General features: G+C 40.8%; 1 protein-coding gene across 7 annotated transcripts in view; it reads left to right on the top strand.

Annotated features, from left to right (window-relative positions):
* The window catches only part of ABHD6 (abhydrolase domain containing 6, acylglycerol lipase), an 89,162-nt gene that overhangs the window by 59,892 nt on the left and 12,425 nt on the right, over positions 1–16,845 (top strand). For all 7 annotated transcript variants that reach the window (XM_070738420.1, XM_070738422.1, XM_070738425.1 and 4 more), the window contains exons 3-6: positions 6,645–6,801; positions 7,936–8,049; positions 12,386–12,518; positions 16,445–16,602. In XM_070738420.1, coding sequence (XP_070594521.1) covers positions 6,645–6,801; positions 7,936–8,049; positions 12,386–12,518; positions 16,445–16,602 — 562 coding nt within the window. The remainder of the gene's footprint in view (positions 1–6,644; positions 6,802–7,935; positions 8,050–12,385; positions 12,519–16,444; positions 16,603–16,845) is intronic.

The raw sequence follows: 16,845 nt of genomic DNA, 5'->3' as shown, positions 1-16,845 counted from the left end.
AAGCAGGTTAACATGGGTACAAATGTATGATGCCCAAAAGGGTATTTGGGAATGATAAATAGCAGCCAGTATTTGTAACAGCTGCTTAAATTTAGGAGAACATCTAAATGTTATCTATAAGTAAACATCTAGTTGTTGCCACATAAGTGACCTGCACTTTGGTTTTGTTTTATTTGGCATTGTTTCCAGGTCAATCCTTTTGTTCTGCTGTGATTGAGACTTGATCTTGGCAATTATGTCAAAAGAAATCTAAAGGACTGTCTTAGCCATGATTCTCTGGAAATATCCACAGTAGCAAAGGGCTGATTCTTCCCACAAAATGAGAGGCCGGGCGAATTAACGCCCAGCTGAAAATTGCCAATGGCGGGAACCAACTCGGCTCCGCCCATCAGCTGTGGCGATCACGCGGGAACGCCCCAGACCGACCAGTGACCGCTCGGGCATTCTAGGAAAGCCGGGGGCGGGGTGTGCGCCCTTTATCAGGGCTTGCTGCCCCCCCTGGCTTTCCTTGCCTCCGAGCTCGCCAGAAAAGGGACACCCACCCGCCCTCCACTCAATCTAGGATGTTTCTATAGGTCACCTGGTTTGGGGCCGAGTAGGAATTTTTGCAGTCTTACGGCATTTGCTATGGATTGTTTTTCGCCTACTCCATCCTGGATGAGGGAAAGGATTTGTGGTTATGGGGTGCATCCGTATGTAAATAGGTTTTGATTCAACAATTGGATGTTTATATTCTTGGTCACTATATGGTAGAAAGGGGGCGGAAAGGGTATCAGTAGCAACTGTGTGTTCTCCTTTGGGCATCTTTTGGTAAGATGATTGGCACCCCCGTTGCACAACTCATACTTCCTCCACGGACGGAGAGGTGTGAAGGGGGTGCCCTTGGGGCTCACCTACGTCATTTCCGGTTCCGGGTCATGCAGGGTGAGCCCTCCCACACGCTGGGCGTGGCTTTATGGGCTGGGTGTAGGCGGGGCATGCCCACCCTGACCTGGCATGGGGTTCGCCCATTTTGTTGCCCAAGCATGTTTATGTTCAGGAAACTCCGCCCCATTTAGCGACCCCTGCAGGTCTTTCTGTTAATATTTAATAAAGTGACCCATTTTACCCATCTTGGTGTCCGAGTGTTCATTTCCCGTCCAAGGCAATTAAAGGGCATTGAAATTCCTGTTTTAGTCAGTTTTGAAATATTTTCCTAAGTGGAAACAATTAAAGGTAGAGTTTAAGAATAAATTGCAAAACTCATCTGTGGATTATAGGCTTCTTTATCTTAGTCACTTCATCTGGAGATTGGGTGAAAGTGAACGTTTATTCTTTGGGCTGGAAGAATTTAATTCTTGGTTTAGGTACCCTTCGACAATTTAATGAAATTGGAGGTGGAAGTGTTCAGTGACAATACCATCATCCTTTTCTTCCTCCTACAAAGGCAGATGTGTTTGTGTCCTATCAAAATTTAATTGGTGGTTTCCAGATATGTGGGGGGGAAATTCTTGGGAGTTGCCAGTCAGGAAATCTAAGAATTGCAATCTGCTATTCTTGGAAGCACTAGGTGTAAGACAAATAACTAAAGGTAAAAGGAAGAAGAAACCGCTATGGTTTAGCAATGATGTAAGGGCTATAGTCAATGAAAAAAAGGCTGCCTATAGGAGGTATAAAGAGTCTGGAAGTATAGCTGATAGGGAGGTGTATAAAATGAGACAGAAGGAGGCGAAACAGATAATATATGCTGATAAAGCCTCAAAAGAGGAAGAAATTGCCAAATCTGTAAAGAAGGGGGATAAAACCTTCTTCAGATATATTAGTGATAAGAAGAAGAAAAACTGCGGCATCACGAAGCTTAGTACTGAATAATGTCTGAATAATACACGCATTAATGGGAATAAGGAGATTGCTGACCATTTCAATAGCTACTTCTGTTCAGTTTTCTCAAAAGACACTGTACAAAATAATACTATAGAGGGATATAGCATTGCTTCCAGCTGTACGGATTCAGCTCCAGTGATCTTAGAAGCTAATGTCTTAGAAGAACTTGAACGATTAAAGATAAATAAGGCAATGGGTCCAGATGGCATCCACCCCAGAGTTCTTAAAAACTCAGATCTGTCATTACTACCCCCCTGACTGATTTGTTTAACCAATCCTTGTTAACAGGAGAAGTTCCTGAGGATTGGAGAATGGCCAGTGTTGTGCCTATTCACAAGAAGGGCAGTAGAGAAGAAGCTGGTAACTACAGGCCAGTTAGCTTGACATCAGTTGTAGTTAAAATGATGGAGACTCTACTCAAAAAGAGGATAAATCAGCACCTAAAAAACAATAACTTATTGGACCCAAATCAGCATGGCTTTACTGAAGGCAAATCATGTCAGACTAATCTCATTGATTTCTTTGACTATGTCACAAAGGTGTTGGATGAAGGTGGTGCCGTGGATATTGCCTACCTGGACTTCAGCAAAGCCTTTGATATGGTTCCACATAAAGAGCTGATAGATAAATTAGTGAAGATTGGACTTAATCCCTGGATAGTTCAATGGATTTCAAGCTGGCTGAAGCATAGACATCAGAGAGTTATTGTTAATGGCGAGTATTCTGAGCAGAGTCAGATTACAAGCGGTGTGCCACAAGGGTCTGTTCTGGGTCCTATTCTTTTTAATATGTTTGTGAGTGACATAGGGGAAGGTTTGGTAGGGAAAGTTTGCCTATTTGCCGATGACTCTAAAGTGTGCAATAGGGTTGATATTCCTGGAGGGGTCTGTAATATGGTAAATGATTTAGCTTTACTAGATAAATGGTCAAAGAAATGGAAACTGCAGTTTAATGTTTCCAAATGTAAAATAATGCACTTGGGGAAAAGGAATCCTCAATCTGAGTATTGTATTGGCAGTTCTGTGTTAGCAAATACTTCAAAAGAAAAGGATTTAGGGGTAATGATTTCTGACAGTCTCAAAATGGGTGAACAGTGCAGTCAGGCGGTAGGGAAAGCAAGTAGGATGCTTGGCTGCATAGCTAGAGGTAAAACAAGCAGGAAGAGGGAGATTATGATCCCGCTATATAGAATGCTGGTGAGACCACATTTGGAATACTGTGTTCAGTTCTGGAGACCTCATCTACAAAAAGATATTGACAAAATTGAAGGGGTCCAAAGACGGGCTACAAGAATGGTGGAAGGTCTTAAGCATAAAACGTATCAGGAAAGACTTAATGAACTCAATCTGTATAGTCTGGAGGACAGAAGGAAAAGGGGGGACATGATCGAAACATTTAAATATATTAAAGGGTTAAATAAGGTCCAGGAGGGAAGTGTTTTTAATAGGAAAGTGAACACAAGAACAAGGGGACACAATCTGAAGTTAGTTGGGGGAAAGATCAAAAGCAACATGAGAAAATATTATTTTACTGAAAGAGTAGTAGATCCTTGGAACAAACTTCCAGCAGACGTGGTAGATAAATCCACAGTAACTGAATTTAAACATGCCTGGGATAAACATATATCCATCCTAAGATAAAATACAGAAAATAGTATAAGGGCAGACTAGATGGACCAGGAGGTCTTTTTCTGCCGTCAGACTTCTATGTTTCTATATTTCTAAAAACCTGTTGTACTGTAGGACCTGCACCTATGAACAATATTTAAGATATGTGAGTCATTCTTTAATTTATACAGATGGGTAATGTTCAGGAACCTAGGGAAAATAGATCTTTTCTTCCTGTCTTCTGCAGCATTCCAACTTTGTTTCAGATAGATGATTTTTCAGTGGAGATACCTGATGAGTTGGCTTTAGTTTTATTCCATCCCCCCCACCCTTTAGGGTCCATCATTCTTCATTCTTCTCCTAGTGACAGTTGCAGCTGGTACTGGTACCATGCAAGAGATAATGTCAGCTTTGGACGATTAGTCTGTCCTGTATACTGCTAATCCATCTGCAGGCCCTGAGTAAAATATTAATTTAGAACATCTTTCTAAAAATATTGATTAGGAACAAGTTGTCCCTTGTGTAAAGAAAAACGTTTGGACTCAGAACATAATGTCATGAACCTCAAAGCAGGACCTTCCGGGAAGAAAAAGTGATGGCGGTCATATGCCTTAGGCAAACTCAGTCCTTTTGATCTCATTTTCATTTAATGGAAGTCCTATCAGACTGCCTGTATCTTAAACTGCCTGTGGAATCCTAGAGATCAGTCAGTTCTGGTGGATAATATTTGATTGGGGTTTTGAAACAGTGAGTTGAGATTCCCACTGATTTAACCCTTTAGACAGCTTTATAGTGGCCCTTTGAGCTATTGATTGACAGCTGCGGCAAAGACTAGTATGCAATGACTGAGTAGTAGAGTGCCAATTGAAGGCTGGAAATATTAGTTTATATTTCAGCTGGAGGAGTGACCTGCAGAAAGGTATCTGGGCTGCCTAAGTGGAAGGCGAGAGTTGAGGAAGGCTCAGAATTTTAATAGAGTATCTTCAATGGCCAGGAGGGCAAAAAATCCAAGATGTTGTAAGGTCCCAGAAGTTTCCCTGAGCCACTGAGATGGCAAAGAGAGTGACAAGGCTTGCAAAAATAAGCAGATTTCATTTTTAGCCAAAACAAAATACTGGGTGAAATTATATCCAGAACATACAGACACAATGCAGGTAAAGAATAGCCACACCGTGGGGAAAGTATGGCATCCTTTTATACCTTCAGACATCTGAATTCTGGGATGTCTGAAGATACCCAATTAGTACCCAATTCTGGCTCCCTGGCCCATGCCTTCTTTGTAGCCCTGCATTGGCCATGCAGCAAGGAACAGAGGGCCTTAGTATTTAACAACAGAGGGGCTTGGTGCCTAGCAACACAGGTATTTGCCTGATGTAACCCTGCCAAGCCATGACATACCCTGCACCAGGCACTGAGTTATACACAAAAACAGGATAACAGGAATTAGATCACTGGTAGAAGCAAATGACAGATGCAATTCTAATTCTTGGCAAAGCAATTCTTACAGAAGCGAAATAGCAAGTCATTATTATGTCACAGTAATTCTACCTATTATGTCCCCTCAATGTCTATATGATTAAAGCGCTGTATAGTGTTTTGTTTTGTTTTTTTACACATATTGCATGCAAAATGCACATATAAAAGGGACAGGGCTACAGTAGTACGGCCATGAACCCCATCTTGATTTTTTGACCCACCTATTTTGTTTAGTTAGTCTTGGAGTTCCAAGCTGGGAAAATTTCCCCCTGCCAAGGGGTGTATTTTCAGCATGCAAGTAAGTTAATATTGACAAGATATAGGCAGTTATTTAAAATCTCTGTTTTAGTTGTCTAAGTATCTCTGCTACCCCACCTCTTGCCCACCTAGTTCAATTTCTAAACCAGCATAGGGATTTAATAGAGCCGAGATGGCATGGTGGTTAGAATGCAGGCTACTTCAGCTGACTGCTAGTTGCAGTTCAGCAGCTCAAATCTCACTGGCTCAAGGTTGACTCAGCTTTTCAGGTGGGTAAATGAAGACCCAGATTGTTGGGAGCAATATGCTGACTCTGTAAACCTTATAGAGGGCTGAAAGAGCACTATGAAGCAGCATATATGTCCAAGTGCTATTGCTATTGCTAATGGCAGCAAAACAAAAGGATAGCAAAAGAACAGCTCCATTACAAGAAGGGTATGCAACAAAAATGTATGGTACTTAAAAAACTTGTTGACGTATCTAGTGACTAATATTTTGCTAGTGCTGCAGTACAGATAGGAAGCAGCTATTTTAATTCTCTTTTAAAGTGTAAATCAAAAGTATGTTTTAGGTTTGTCTCAAATAAATATGACCTCAGTGAGTTTGTGTTAGAAAATCTGTTTTATTATGTAAAAATGGTTTATTTCTAAAGAGGAGTATTATATAGCCATACAGATTGGTAGCAGAGGGCAGTTTCATAGAATGGCTCCATAGCCATACAGATCAACTAAATTGTGTACAGCCTTGCTGCCTGTCGATTTTATCTATTTATTTATTTATTGTTTGGACTTATATGCCGCCCCACTCCCAGAGGATTTTAACTGTCACAGGAAACTCTCCTCAGAGAAACAGAATAATAGATTATAACCATAGATGCAAACTAAACACTGCCATTTACTGACTGAATGGTTCTGTACAGGTTCCAACCCAGGAAATGAACTGTTAGCCAGAATTCAGAGCTGAAGAACAACCAATAGGCAGAGAAATCTGGAAAGGATAGCATTGAAGATTCCAGATACAGAAGCATCCAGTAGCCATCCAAGCAGATCATTTTTCCATTAGCTAAACACTTTGTTGTCCACTGCCTGCTCTTATCATTCATTGGCTCTATACCCAGCTATCTATTCAATGTAAACATACAGTACATATGCATGCATATACATGTTATGTATGAAGTTTATATTATCTCTAGAACAGTTAATATTCCTAGCATCAAAATTCTCAGCATCAAAGGAACCATTTTTTTTATAAATGTCAATGAACAACTCCTTATTTTAAACCTTTTTAAAAAAAGAATTCCAGGACAATCACCATGCTGCTTGAACAACATGTAAGTGTATCATTGGTGGGTGGGTTGATTTATGGAAAGCAAAAGAAGAGAAAGAAGACTAATCTTGAACTGAACTCATTGCATTGCAATTCCCCTTCCCCCTTTACTAGGTATTGGCGTCGAACCCTGGGCATGCAGGTGAAATACGTACAGTGTGGTGATTACCAGTTTTGCTATTCTTACCGAGGAAGAGCCAGCCACAGACCATCTATCCTCATGCTGCATGGGTTCTCGGTTCACAAAGATATGTGGCTTTCTATCGTCAAGGTATGATTCTGTTTCTTTGACCTTAAAACAATTTCATCTTGGAATTCAGGTGTCACCTGAACAATGGATCTTCAATCCTTGCATGTGTGTGTTTGTGTGTGTGTGTGTGTGTGTGTGAGAGAGAGAGAGAGACAGAGAGAGAGAGACTTTCATTGTACTGAATGAAGTTGACTTTTATTGTACTCAATGGTTCATGCTGTTATTCGTCTTGTAATAGGATGGTTGAAATTAACATGGAACAGTTTGTGTTTTCAGAAATAGTGTATGAATGAACCCCAGGGTTATATTGTTAGGACGGTTACAAATATCCTTGCTGTCTTCACCCATGTATTTAGGCAAATGTAGTTGATTCTACTAGGACTGTGGAAAATATGGTCATTCTTCCACATACCTGTCTTTCAGGTACAGATGTGACTGGTTGTTGATAAGTTGGTAATGAATTATAATGTTGAGTCTGGGAAAGAGGATGCACCATCTTAGCCAGTGATGTGTTTCACTTAACTTTGCTACCGGTTTGGGAACGGGAGTGTGCAGGAGCGCAGGAGTGCTTTGCGCACATGCAACCTTCTGCGCATGCACAGAGCTTTTTTGATGATGTCCAGATCGGTGGGCGGAGCCTCCCACCACTGCTGCTACTGCTTTATCCGGGACAAACTGGTAGCAACCCACCACTGGTCTTAGCTCTTGGACCAATCTACTTAATTGTTTTAAAAACAGCTATATGTTTGGGCACATGGATTCTCATAAAGGACTTGAGGTTGGTGAAGAGTTTGTGACTGCGTTTTCTCTGGTAAGAAGACTTTTAAATTTTTGCAATACAAAAGGAGAAACTAAAGGACCATATTGTTCCTCAACCTTTGAATGGAACATCATGATGGGAAAGAATTGGTCAATTCCATGGGTAGATTTTCATATTGTGCTAGGCCAATATATACTGTAGTTTGCTTAATTTTGGCTTAGCTTGTTGTACAAGCCCAGCCAATTACAGTTATTTGCAATAAACTATTGTTGAATGAGTGGTGGCTTAATATCATGTATAAACCAGGATTGTATTATAATAATGGTCATACTGGAATGTTGCCCAATTTTGCTTTTGATGATAAAATATCTTCTGCCTATGCTTGTTTTCCACAGTTTCTTCCAAAAAACCTTCACTTGATTTGTGTTGATATGCCAGGTCATGAAGGTACCACTCGGTCATCTCTCGATGACTATTCCGTATATGGACAAGTGAAAAGAATACACCAGGTAAAATCTTCATAAGTGGTCCATGCAATGTTGTAGTTTTGAAATAATAAAAAATGAATGGGGAGTGTGTTTTCCTTTAAATTTGGGGGAAGATAGCTACCAGAGATTTCTCTGTCTAGTACTTTCTCTATGCATTGAACCACTTTGTTGGGAAGTCAGGGAGTTAAACTATATTAAAGCCCAGTTTAGTACACGTATTGCAGAAACAGAGAGCACAGACTCCAGATTCTGGCTTGTCAAGTTTTTCTTCTGAGGAGATTGTGGTTTTATTTTGTATGTGTCATCAAATAAATAATCTTTGCTGTTTGGAAGGTCACTCTTTCCAACACATGTACCACATAGCCCGTGTTGAATTTTTCAGCTTTCAAATTCCAAACATTAGGGGTGCTTAAAAGTTGTGATATCATGGAACATTTGGTAGATGTCACTGCGAGAACATCTGGAAAATAGCGGAGCTCCGCCAGGCTCTGTGAAATGCAGCTGGCACCTGCTTGCTGGGAGACCCTACAGGATTAAGCTGCCCTGGAAGGGTGGTGAAGAAAGGCGAGGCCCTTCGTTGATCGCAAGGAAACAGTAATTTCCTTCTTGATACGAAGAAAGCTCTCCTGAACAGCAGCAGAGACGACAGCCATTTTTGGTCAGTCACAAGCTGGGACAACTGGGACACTAAGATCTTGTGTGGACAGAGCAGTGAAACTGGGTGAGAAAATTCCCAACTGTTATCTAGAGATTTAACCTAAGTTAAAAGTTCCAAAAGATTATCTCGAAATGTTAAAAAAGCAGTGATTGGATTTATGGAGAAAGACGAAAGACTAAAACTTAAAGAGGAAGATGAAAGAAAACTTAAATGGTGATTTAAAACTTAGAAAGCCTGGAAAAGCCAAACAACATTGTGAAAAGTGACTATTGGGAGAAAATGCTCTTTTAAATTCTATCTCTAACTCCCCTGACTGAATGACAATCAGTTGTTTTTGATTTTTTCACTCTATGGAATTGGAATCGGGAGCAGGAAGCCATCTACTGGATGAAGAAGATTACTGCAATGTGTAAAATTCAAAGGAAAGTGAAGAGAGAAAGTAAATAACATCTGGAAAGCTACTTGACCTTGACTTTATTTTAGTAGGCTATTTGGATGCTGGGAAATATTCATTGAGCCTTTTCAAGATTCATAAGGCAAATTAAATTAAACACTAAAACTTTATTAGAACTGTACAATATTTTGCAATGTAGTAAAAATATTGAAAACCAATAGAAATTAGTGGAAAGTTAAAATTGGGAAAATAGTAGTACAGGGGTACCTCTACTTAAGAACTTAATTCGTTCCGTGACCAGGTTCTTAAGTAGAAAGGTTTCTAAGTAGAAGCAATTTTTCCTATAGGAATCAATGTAAAAGCAAATAATGTGTGCAAACCCATTAAGAAAGAAATAAAAGGTCAGAGTTTGGGTGGGAAGAGGAAGAGGAAGAAGGTGAGGGGAGGGTAATCAAAAAAATCCAAAACTTTAAGGCTTTTTTTTTAAAAAAGAGGGACTCTGAGGCATCGAGGAGGAGCACGCGCCTCCCCTGCACTCGGCGCGAGGCTGCCTCCCATACACTGCGTCAGAGAGAGAAACCCCGGGGGGAATGGCAGGAAACTGGCCGGGCCTTCATGTCGCTCTCAAATTTCCTGGGACATTTTTCCAGGCTCGGATTCTTAAGTAGAAAATGTCTCTTAAGAAGAGGCAAAAAAATATTGAACACTGGTTCTTATCTAGAAAAGTTCGTAAGTAGAGGCGTTCTTAAGTAGAGGTACCACTGTACACATATAGATATATAATAGAATTTATTATAAACATAAATATATTAATATTAGGAGGTCGAAGACTAGGATTAGCAGCGGTGGATTGCTCCCAGTTCAACTTGGTTCTAAGAACTGGTAGTGCTGGCAGCGGGACACTCTGCCCACCTGACCAGTATGCTCCACCCACCTGCCTGGGACACTTCTGCACGTGTGTAGAAGTGGTGCGCACACATGAATTGGTAATAAAGGGTTTTAGAACCCACTACTGAGGACTAGGTATATCTAAAGGTATTATTATGATTAACAGGATGTAAAAAATACGGTATACGTATTGGAAAGTATAATTTTCAAGGACTATAAATTCAGAGGATTCAGAGATATAATTTTGGGACTCATTAAATCTTATTGACAACTGGTTTTATTGGTGTTCATAGAAAATTGAGATACTGAAAATATGGTGGAATATTGAGCGATAAATGTTGGTTGTTAAAGAAAAATTGTAAATAACACATAAACATAAAAAAATTGTGGCATTCCTTGGGGATTGTAAAGATATTTTGGTCACTTTAATATAATTTAGATGAGCTTGGTAAGTAACGGCTTAAATATCGTAACTTTTTAACATTTTGTTTGTTTCATTTGTGTCAGTGTCTTTTTCCAGTTCTGATTTCTGGTTTTTCTACATGATTCATTTCAGCCAGCAATGCAAAATGCTGTCACCTCTTCTCAGTTCTCCTGCTCACACAGAAGCAATAATTAGTCTTCTGTGGAGAACTTTGTAGGACTTCAGAAATTACTTAAGATATCACCGTGGAAGCCTGTCAGTGCTTTTGGGAGAGAGATGAATCTGACATTTATTTATTGAGAAAAATTATAGCATAGAATAGAATAGAATAGAATTTTTATTGGCCAAGTGTGATTGGACACACAAGGAATTTGTCTTGGTGCATATGCTCTCAATGTACATAAAAGAAAAAGATACATTTGTCAAGAACCATGTGGTGCAACACTTAATGATTGTCATAGGGGTCAAATAAGCAATGAAGAAGCAATATTAATAAAAATCTTAGGATATAAGCAACAAGTTACAGTCATACAGTCAACATGGGAGGAAATGGGTGAAAGGAATGATGAGAAAAACTAGTAGAATAGAAGTGCAGATTTAGTAGAAAGTCTGACAGTGTTGAGGGAATTATTTGTTTAGTAGAGTGATGGCGTTCGGAAAAAAACTGTTCTTGTGTCTAGTTGTCTTGGTGTGCAGTGCTCTGTAGCGACGTTTTGAGGGTAGGAGTTGAAACAATTTGTGTCCAGGATGTGAGAGGTCAGCAAATATTTTCCCCGCCCTCTTTTTGACTCGTGCAATATACAGGTCCTCAATGAAAGGCAGGTTGGCAGCAATTGTTTTTTCTGCAGTTCTGATTATCCTCTGAAGTCTGTGTCGGTCCTGTTGGGTTGCAGCACCAAACCAGACAGTTATAGAGGTGCAGATGACAGACTCAATGATTCCTCTATAGAACTGTCTCAGCAACTCCTTGGGCAGTTTGAGCTTCCTGAGCTGGCGCAGAAAGAACATTCTTTGTTGTGCTTTTTTGATGGTTTTTTTATAGGCAGCTTACAGCAATATTCCATGAAAATATAAATAAACCGACAAAATATTGCAACAGTACCACAGCTTCCCACCAACTTTTGCTGGGCTCACTTCTGTCCTAGCCAAATGCCTGGGCAAAGAGCCAGGTCTTCACAGCCCTCTGGAAGATTAATAGCATGGGGACTCTTCAAATGTGAGTTGGGGAGGCTGTCCCAAAGGGCTAGTACAGCCATAGACCAGGTTTGTCTCCAGGTCAATGCTATACAGCCTGCCCCAATTTTCTTGAGGAGCTGCTGGGCTGCTGGGCACTATGGCAGGAGTCAATGAAATTGATGTGCCTCTGAACAACCATTTTAAATTTCCGACAATGGCTGCCACTGATTCCAAACACATCTACTACTAAGGGATTGGACTGCCTCCTTGAAATCACATATGACTTCTGGCGACTTTTATGAGCATGTTCTTTTACTTTTCTTAGCAGCAGTACAGAAATGACTTGCACGCTTTCTTCCAGGGTGCTTTTCTTTACTTCTCCATTTAGTCCACTGTTCTTGGGGTCCCCTGAAGGTCTCCCATCCAAGTACAGACTAGGCCTGACCTGCTTAGCATCTCAGCCAAAACTACCTAGCTAGAAACTGTCACATTGTGAAATTTCAAAAGTTGAAGTTAACAGGATTTTGCTATGGTATTTTAAAACTTGCAGTGTTTGCTCTTTGGGGATATTTACTTCTTCCTGATCCAGCACAATGTTTCATAAGTAACAGCAATTCTTTTCTTAATTGAAAAACAGATCCCGGATTAAAGCAATTTCTGCAGCCAGTCATGGTTTGTCTATATACTGATCTTGAAATAAATTTCCCTAGTCCTTCCTATTTTGGACTAAGGGGGACAGCAACTTGGATTAAGCCCCAGCTGTTGTGTTGTGTGACCTGCAGGATGCTGATGCCCGGCTTCTCCTTTAATTTTTCAGTTTGTTGAATGTATCAATCTGAACCGAAAGCCATTTCATATGCTTGGCACTTCAATGGGTGGACATGTGGGTGGTGTTTACGCTGCTCAGTACCCGGAGGATGTCTGCTGCTTAACTCTTATCTGCCCTGGAGGTGAGTTTCCCTATTTGCCCATTCAAGGCATTTTGGGTTGAAAGGTTTAGCCACTGACATCACAATTGGCTAGGAAAACCCATTGGGGGGGGGGGCGCTTCTTTCATGCTCCTGTCAAGGACCTGGAGTGAATGATGGGAGGTCACCCTGCCATGCAGCAGCACTTGGGACTTGAACTCAGGCTTGTTCATCTCCAACCCAGCATCCTAACCATGTGAGTCACTGCATTACTAGAGGTGAATGATGCAAAGGAAATCTGACTTTTGAGAAAGTACCATAGTTAAATGCATTGGATGGGACCCAGAAAATTATGCTTGCATGATAGATCCTATGAAGAAACAGATGGATTTTAAGTTAGAAACATAGAAACATAGAAGACTGACGGCAGAAAAAGACCTCATGGTCCATCTAGTCTGCCCTTTTACTATTTCCTGTATTTTATCTTACAATGGATATATGTTTATCCCAGGCATGTTTAAATTCGGTTACTGTGGATTTACCAACCACGTCTGCTGGAAGTTTGTTCCAAGGATCTACTACTCTTTCAGTAAAATAATATTTTCTCATGTTGCTTTTGATCTTTCCCCCAACTAACTTCAGATTGTGTCCCCTTGTTCTTGTGTTCACTTTCCTATTAAAAACACTTCCCTCCTGGACCTTATTTAACCCTTTAATATATTTAAATGTTTTGATCATGTCCCCCCTTTCCTTCTGTCCTCCAGACTATACAGATTGAGTTCATTAAGTCTTTCCTGATATGTTTTATACTTAAGACCTTCCACCATTCTTGTAGCCTGTCTTTGGACCCGTTCAATTTTGTCAATATCTTTTTGTAGGTGAGGTCTCCAGAACTGAACACAGTACTCCAAATGTGGTCTCACCAGCGCTCTATATAAAGGGATCACAATCTCCCTCTTCCTGCTTGTTATACCTCTAGCTATGCAGCCAAGCATCCTACTTGCTTTTCCTACCGCCCGACCACACTGCTCACCCATTTTGAGACTGTCAGAAATCACTACCCCTAAATCCTTCTCTTCTGAAGTTTTTGCTAGCACAGAACTGCCAATGCAATACTCAGATTGAGGATTCCTTTTCCCCAAGTGCATTATTTTACATTTGGAAACATTAAACTGCAGTTTCCATTGCTTTGACCATTTATCTAGTAAAGCTAAATCATTTACCATATTGCAGATCCCTCCAGGAATATCAACCCTATTGCACACTTTAGAGTCATCGGCAAATAGGCAAACCTTCCCTACCAGACCTTCCCCTATGTCACTCACAAACATATTAAAAAGAATAGGACCCAGAACAGACCCTTGTGGCACACCGCTTGTAACCTGTCTCTGCTCAGAATACTCGCCATTAACAATAACTCTCTGATGTCTGTGTTTCAGCCAGCTTGAAATCCACTGAACTATCCAGGGATTAAGTCCAATCTTCACTGATTTATCTATCAGCTCTTTATGTGGAACCGTATGAAAGGCTTTGCTGAAGTCCAGATAGGCAATATCCACGGCACCACCTTGATCCAACACCTTTGTGACATAGTCAAAGAAATCAATGAGATTAGTCTGACATGATTTGCCTTCAGTAAAGCCAAGTTTCTTTTTGCAGTTAATTTTGTCCTTGGTTCAGAGAAATCCTGTGTACTCCCTCTGCCTTTTAATTAATTATTTTCTCATCCCATCCCCTTTTCAGTTCAATAAATATGTTACGTCTGTTGAAGGATTCTTCCCCAAAGGTGGATGACTTCAAAAAATGTGAGCTTTAAATTCTAGAAATTTCAATGGCCTATTTGGCCTATTTGGCTGCACAACTCTTACTGTTGGGGAAGGTTGAATTAACATATTTCTGTTATAGTTTTGAAAGGGAAATAACTTGCTTCAAGATTTCAGTGGTGTGTTACTACATTTTATGTTACAACTTGAGATTCTGCTGTAGACTTGGTCATAGGCTACAGGGCCATATTTGGACTGTGGTTCTGACATCAAAAAATTGTTTTGACATGAAAAAATTGAACATTTTGGAGCACATCTTGTCTCTTCCAAGGGCTGTTTAGTGAGAATGGACACAGATGAATCATTATGGATCTTTCTTTTCCAATCTGGTGCCCTCCAGATGTTCTAGGATGAGAATGTTGAGAGATTAGTCTACTGTACTATTTAGAGCAGATGTCAACTGCTACGGTCAGTATTTAACCCCTTTTTGACACCCTCCCTCTGGAGAATGGCCAATCCCTAATGTCCATGACCATCAGGAGGATGCATCTTCAACCCATGTCACATTTATGGAATGTAACTTCTAACGGTCTCCTGGTTTCAAGGAAAACGAAACTTATTCCACTTCACAGGGCCTCCTGCATACTCCCCCCCAATACCCAAGACCCCTCCCCATAACTTGGCAACCAAGCGTAGAAATGATGCAGAATTATAGCGAAGGTTGACAGCAGGAGATGCTTGGTAAATACTCACTGAATTCAACCATAGTGATATTTTAAATTCAATTTGTAGTTCCATGCACTTAATCTGAACTGCCAATTTAATCTCAGGTCAGGTTTGTTATCACTTCCGGTTATAGTCCACCAGAGGCCTGTGCAGCTGGTAACAAAGTCGGACAGTGAGGAGGTTGGAGAAGACTTGGTGCCAGAGGCAGAGATCCAGTCAGGGCCTTCAGAATCTCTAGAGCAGTGTTTTTCAACCAGTGTGCCGGGGCACACTAGTGTGCCGTGAGGCATGGCCTGGTGTGCCGTGGGGATACAGCCCACCAAGGCCATTTATCCGACTTGCCACCAGCTGCCTCCATCTGAACATAAACTTTCCCCTCACAATCCCTCCAGCTGTCAGCAACAGGAAGAGTGGAGGCACAGGGAACGCTCACTGACCAATCACCTTCCAGGATTCATCCCGACCGCTAGCGATGAACCAATAGCAGGCTGCCTCTCATCCACACCCAGGAAAATCCCCGCTCGGCTGCCGTGCACTTGTCATTGTGTGGCTGCGGCGAGTAGTTGAAGCTGCTACTCCTCCTCATGGTCCCGATTTCTAATCCTGGTCAGGCCTGGAGGTAAATGTTGCCACCACTAGATGAAGCCTCAGCCTCAGCTGGTTATGTCGATCCTGATTGTGTATATAGATATTATTAACTATATGCATATGTACTATGTTAGAGTTTCATTTTGTGTCAGTTTGGTTGGTGGTGTGCCCCAGGATTTTGTAAATGTAAAAGGTGTGCCGTGGCTCAAAAAAAGTTGAAAATCACTGCTCTAGAGGCTGTCATGAGGGCAGAAGAAGAAGAAAAGGTGGAGGAGAAGGAGGAGGAGCCTGTCCTCAATCTGTGTGTGCGGGAATAGCTCCTGAGGAGAAGGTCTACTCAGGAGTCAGGCTTAGGGTTAATTGGCCACTCCCATTGCCTATTTAAGTGAGGAAAAGGACTGACCAAATGGAAGGAAACAACTTTGTTCATTCCCGTCATGTCTTTTGACTTCAAAGCTCCTGTTTTTGGAGTTTCGTATTTGGAAGATGTCCAGTTTCCTGCAAACTGCTCCTGGGCATTCTGCCAACAATAGTAAGATTGTGTGCTGTTATCAGACAACCTCTTTGTCGGACTTTTGACTCTTGTTGCTTGGACTATTGCCGGCTGTTAAGGTTAATTAACGGCTGTTGCTCCGAAAAGACTGCTTTATTATTTTATTGACTTTACAAACGACTGCTAAGACAGAAAATTAGTAGTTTGTGAACATTAAAACAAGGCTTGTTCAGATGCTGTTTGTGCTGGGTTCCTTGGTCCAGCAGTTAGGTCAGAACATTTCCTTATCTTTTATTTTATGGTACTTAATTATAAATAAAAATTTCTCTGGCAGGCTAATTGAGAAAATCTACTCCTTTTGATCTTAGCACACAATGCTGCTTCTCCTCTCATTACAGGTGTGCGTAATACCAAAGAAACCGCCCTTGTAAAAGAACTGACTGAGCAGAAGAAGAACGGCTACTTTGAGTACATTCCTTTGATTCCATCCACTCCGGAAGAAATGGGAGAGATGTTAAAACTATGCTCTTATGTTCGCTTCAAGGTGCCCCGTCAAGTAAGTGAGTGGCATCATACGAAAATATCTTTAATTTGATCTCAGGAGGTAACTGGTTCCAGAGCGGTGACAGAGAAGGCCCTCCCCTGCAAACCCACCAGACGACACTATTTATTATTAATTGGATTATTTTATTTATTTATTTTATTTATTTATTTTTTCCAATACACAATACATATTGAAGGGAATAGACATGTAGTAATATATATATAAAGAAAAGGATAGAAAAAAGATATAAAAATA

The sequence above is a fragment of the Erythrolamprus reginae genome, chromosome 2 (assembly GCF_031021105.1).
Source record: "Erythrolamprus reginae isolate rEryReg1 chromosome 2, rEryReg1.hap1, whole genome shotgun sequence".
NCBI classification, from domain to species: Eukaryota; Metazoa; Chordata; class Lepidosauria; order Squamata; family Dipsadidae; genus Erythrolamprus; species Erythrolamprus reginae.
Note: the sequence above shows the minus strand (reverse complement) of the source record. Positions and strands in the feature narration are given on the sequence as shown.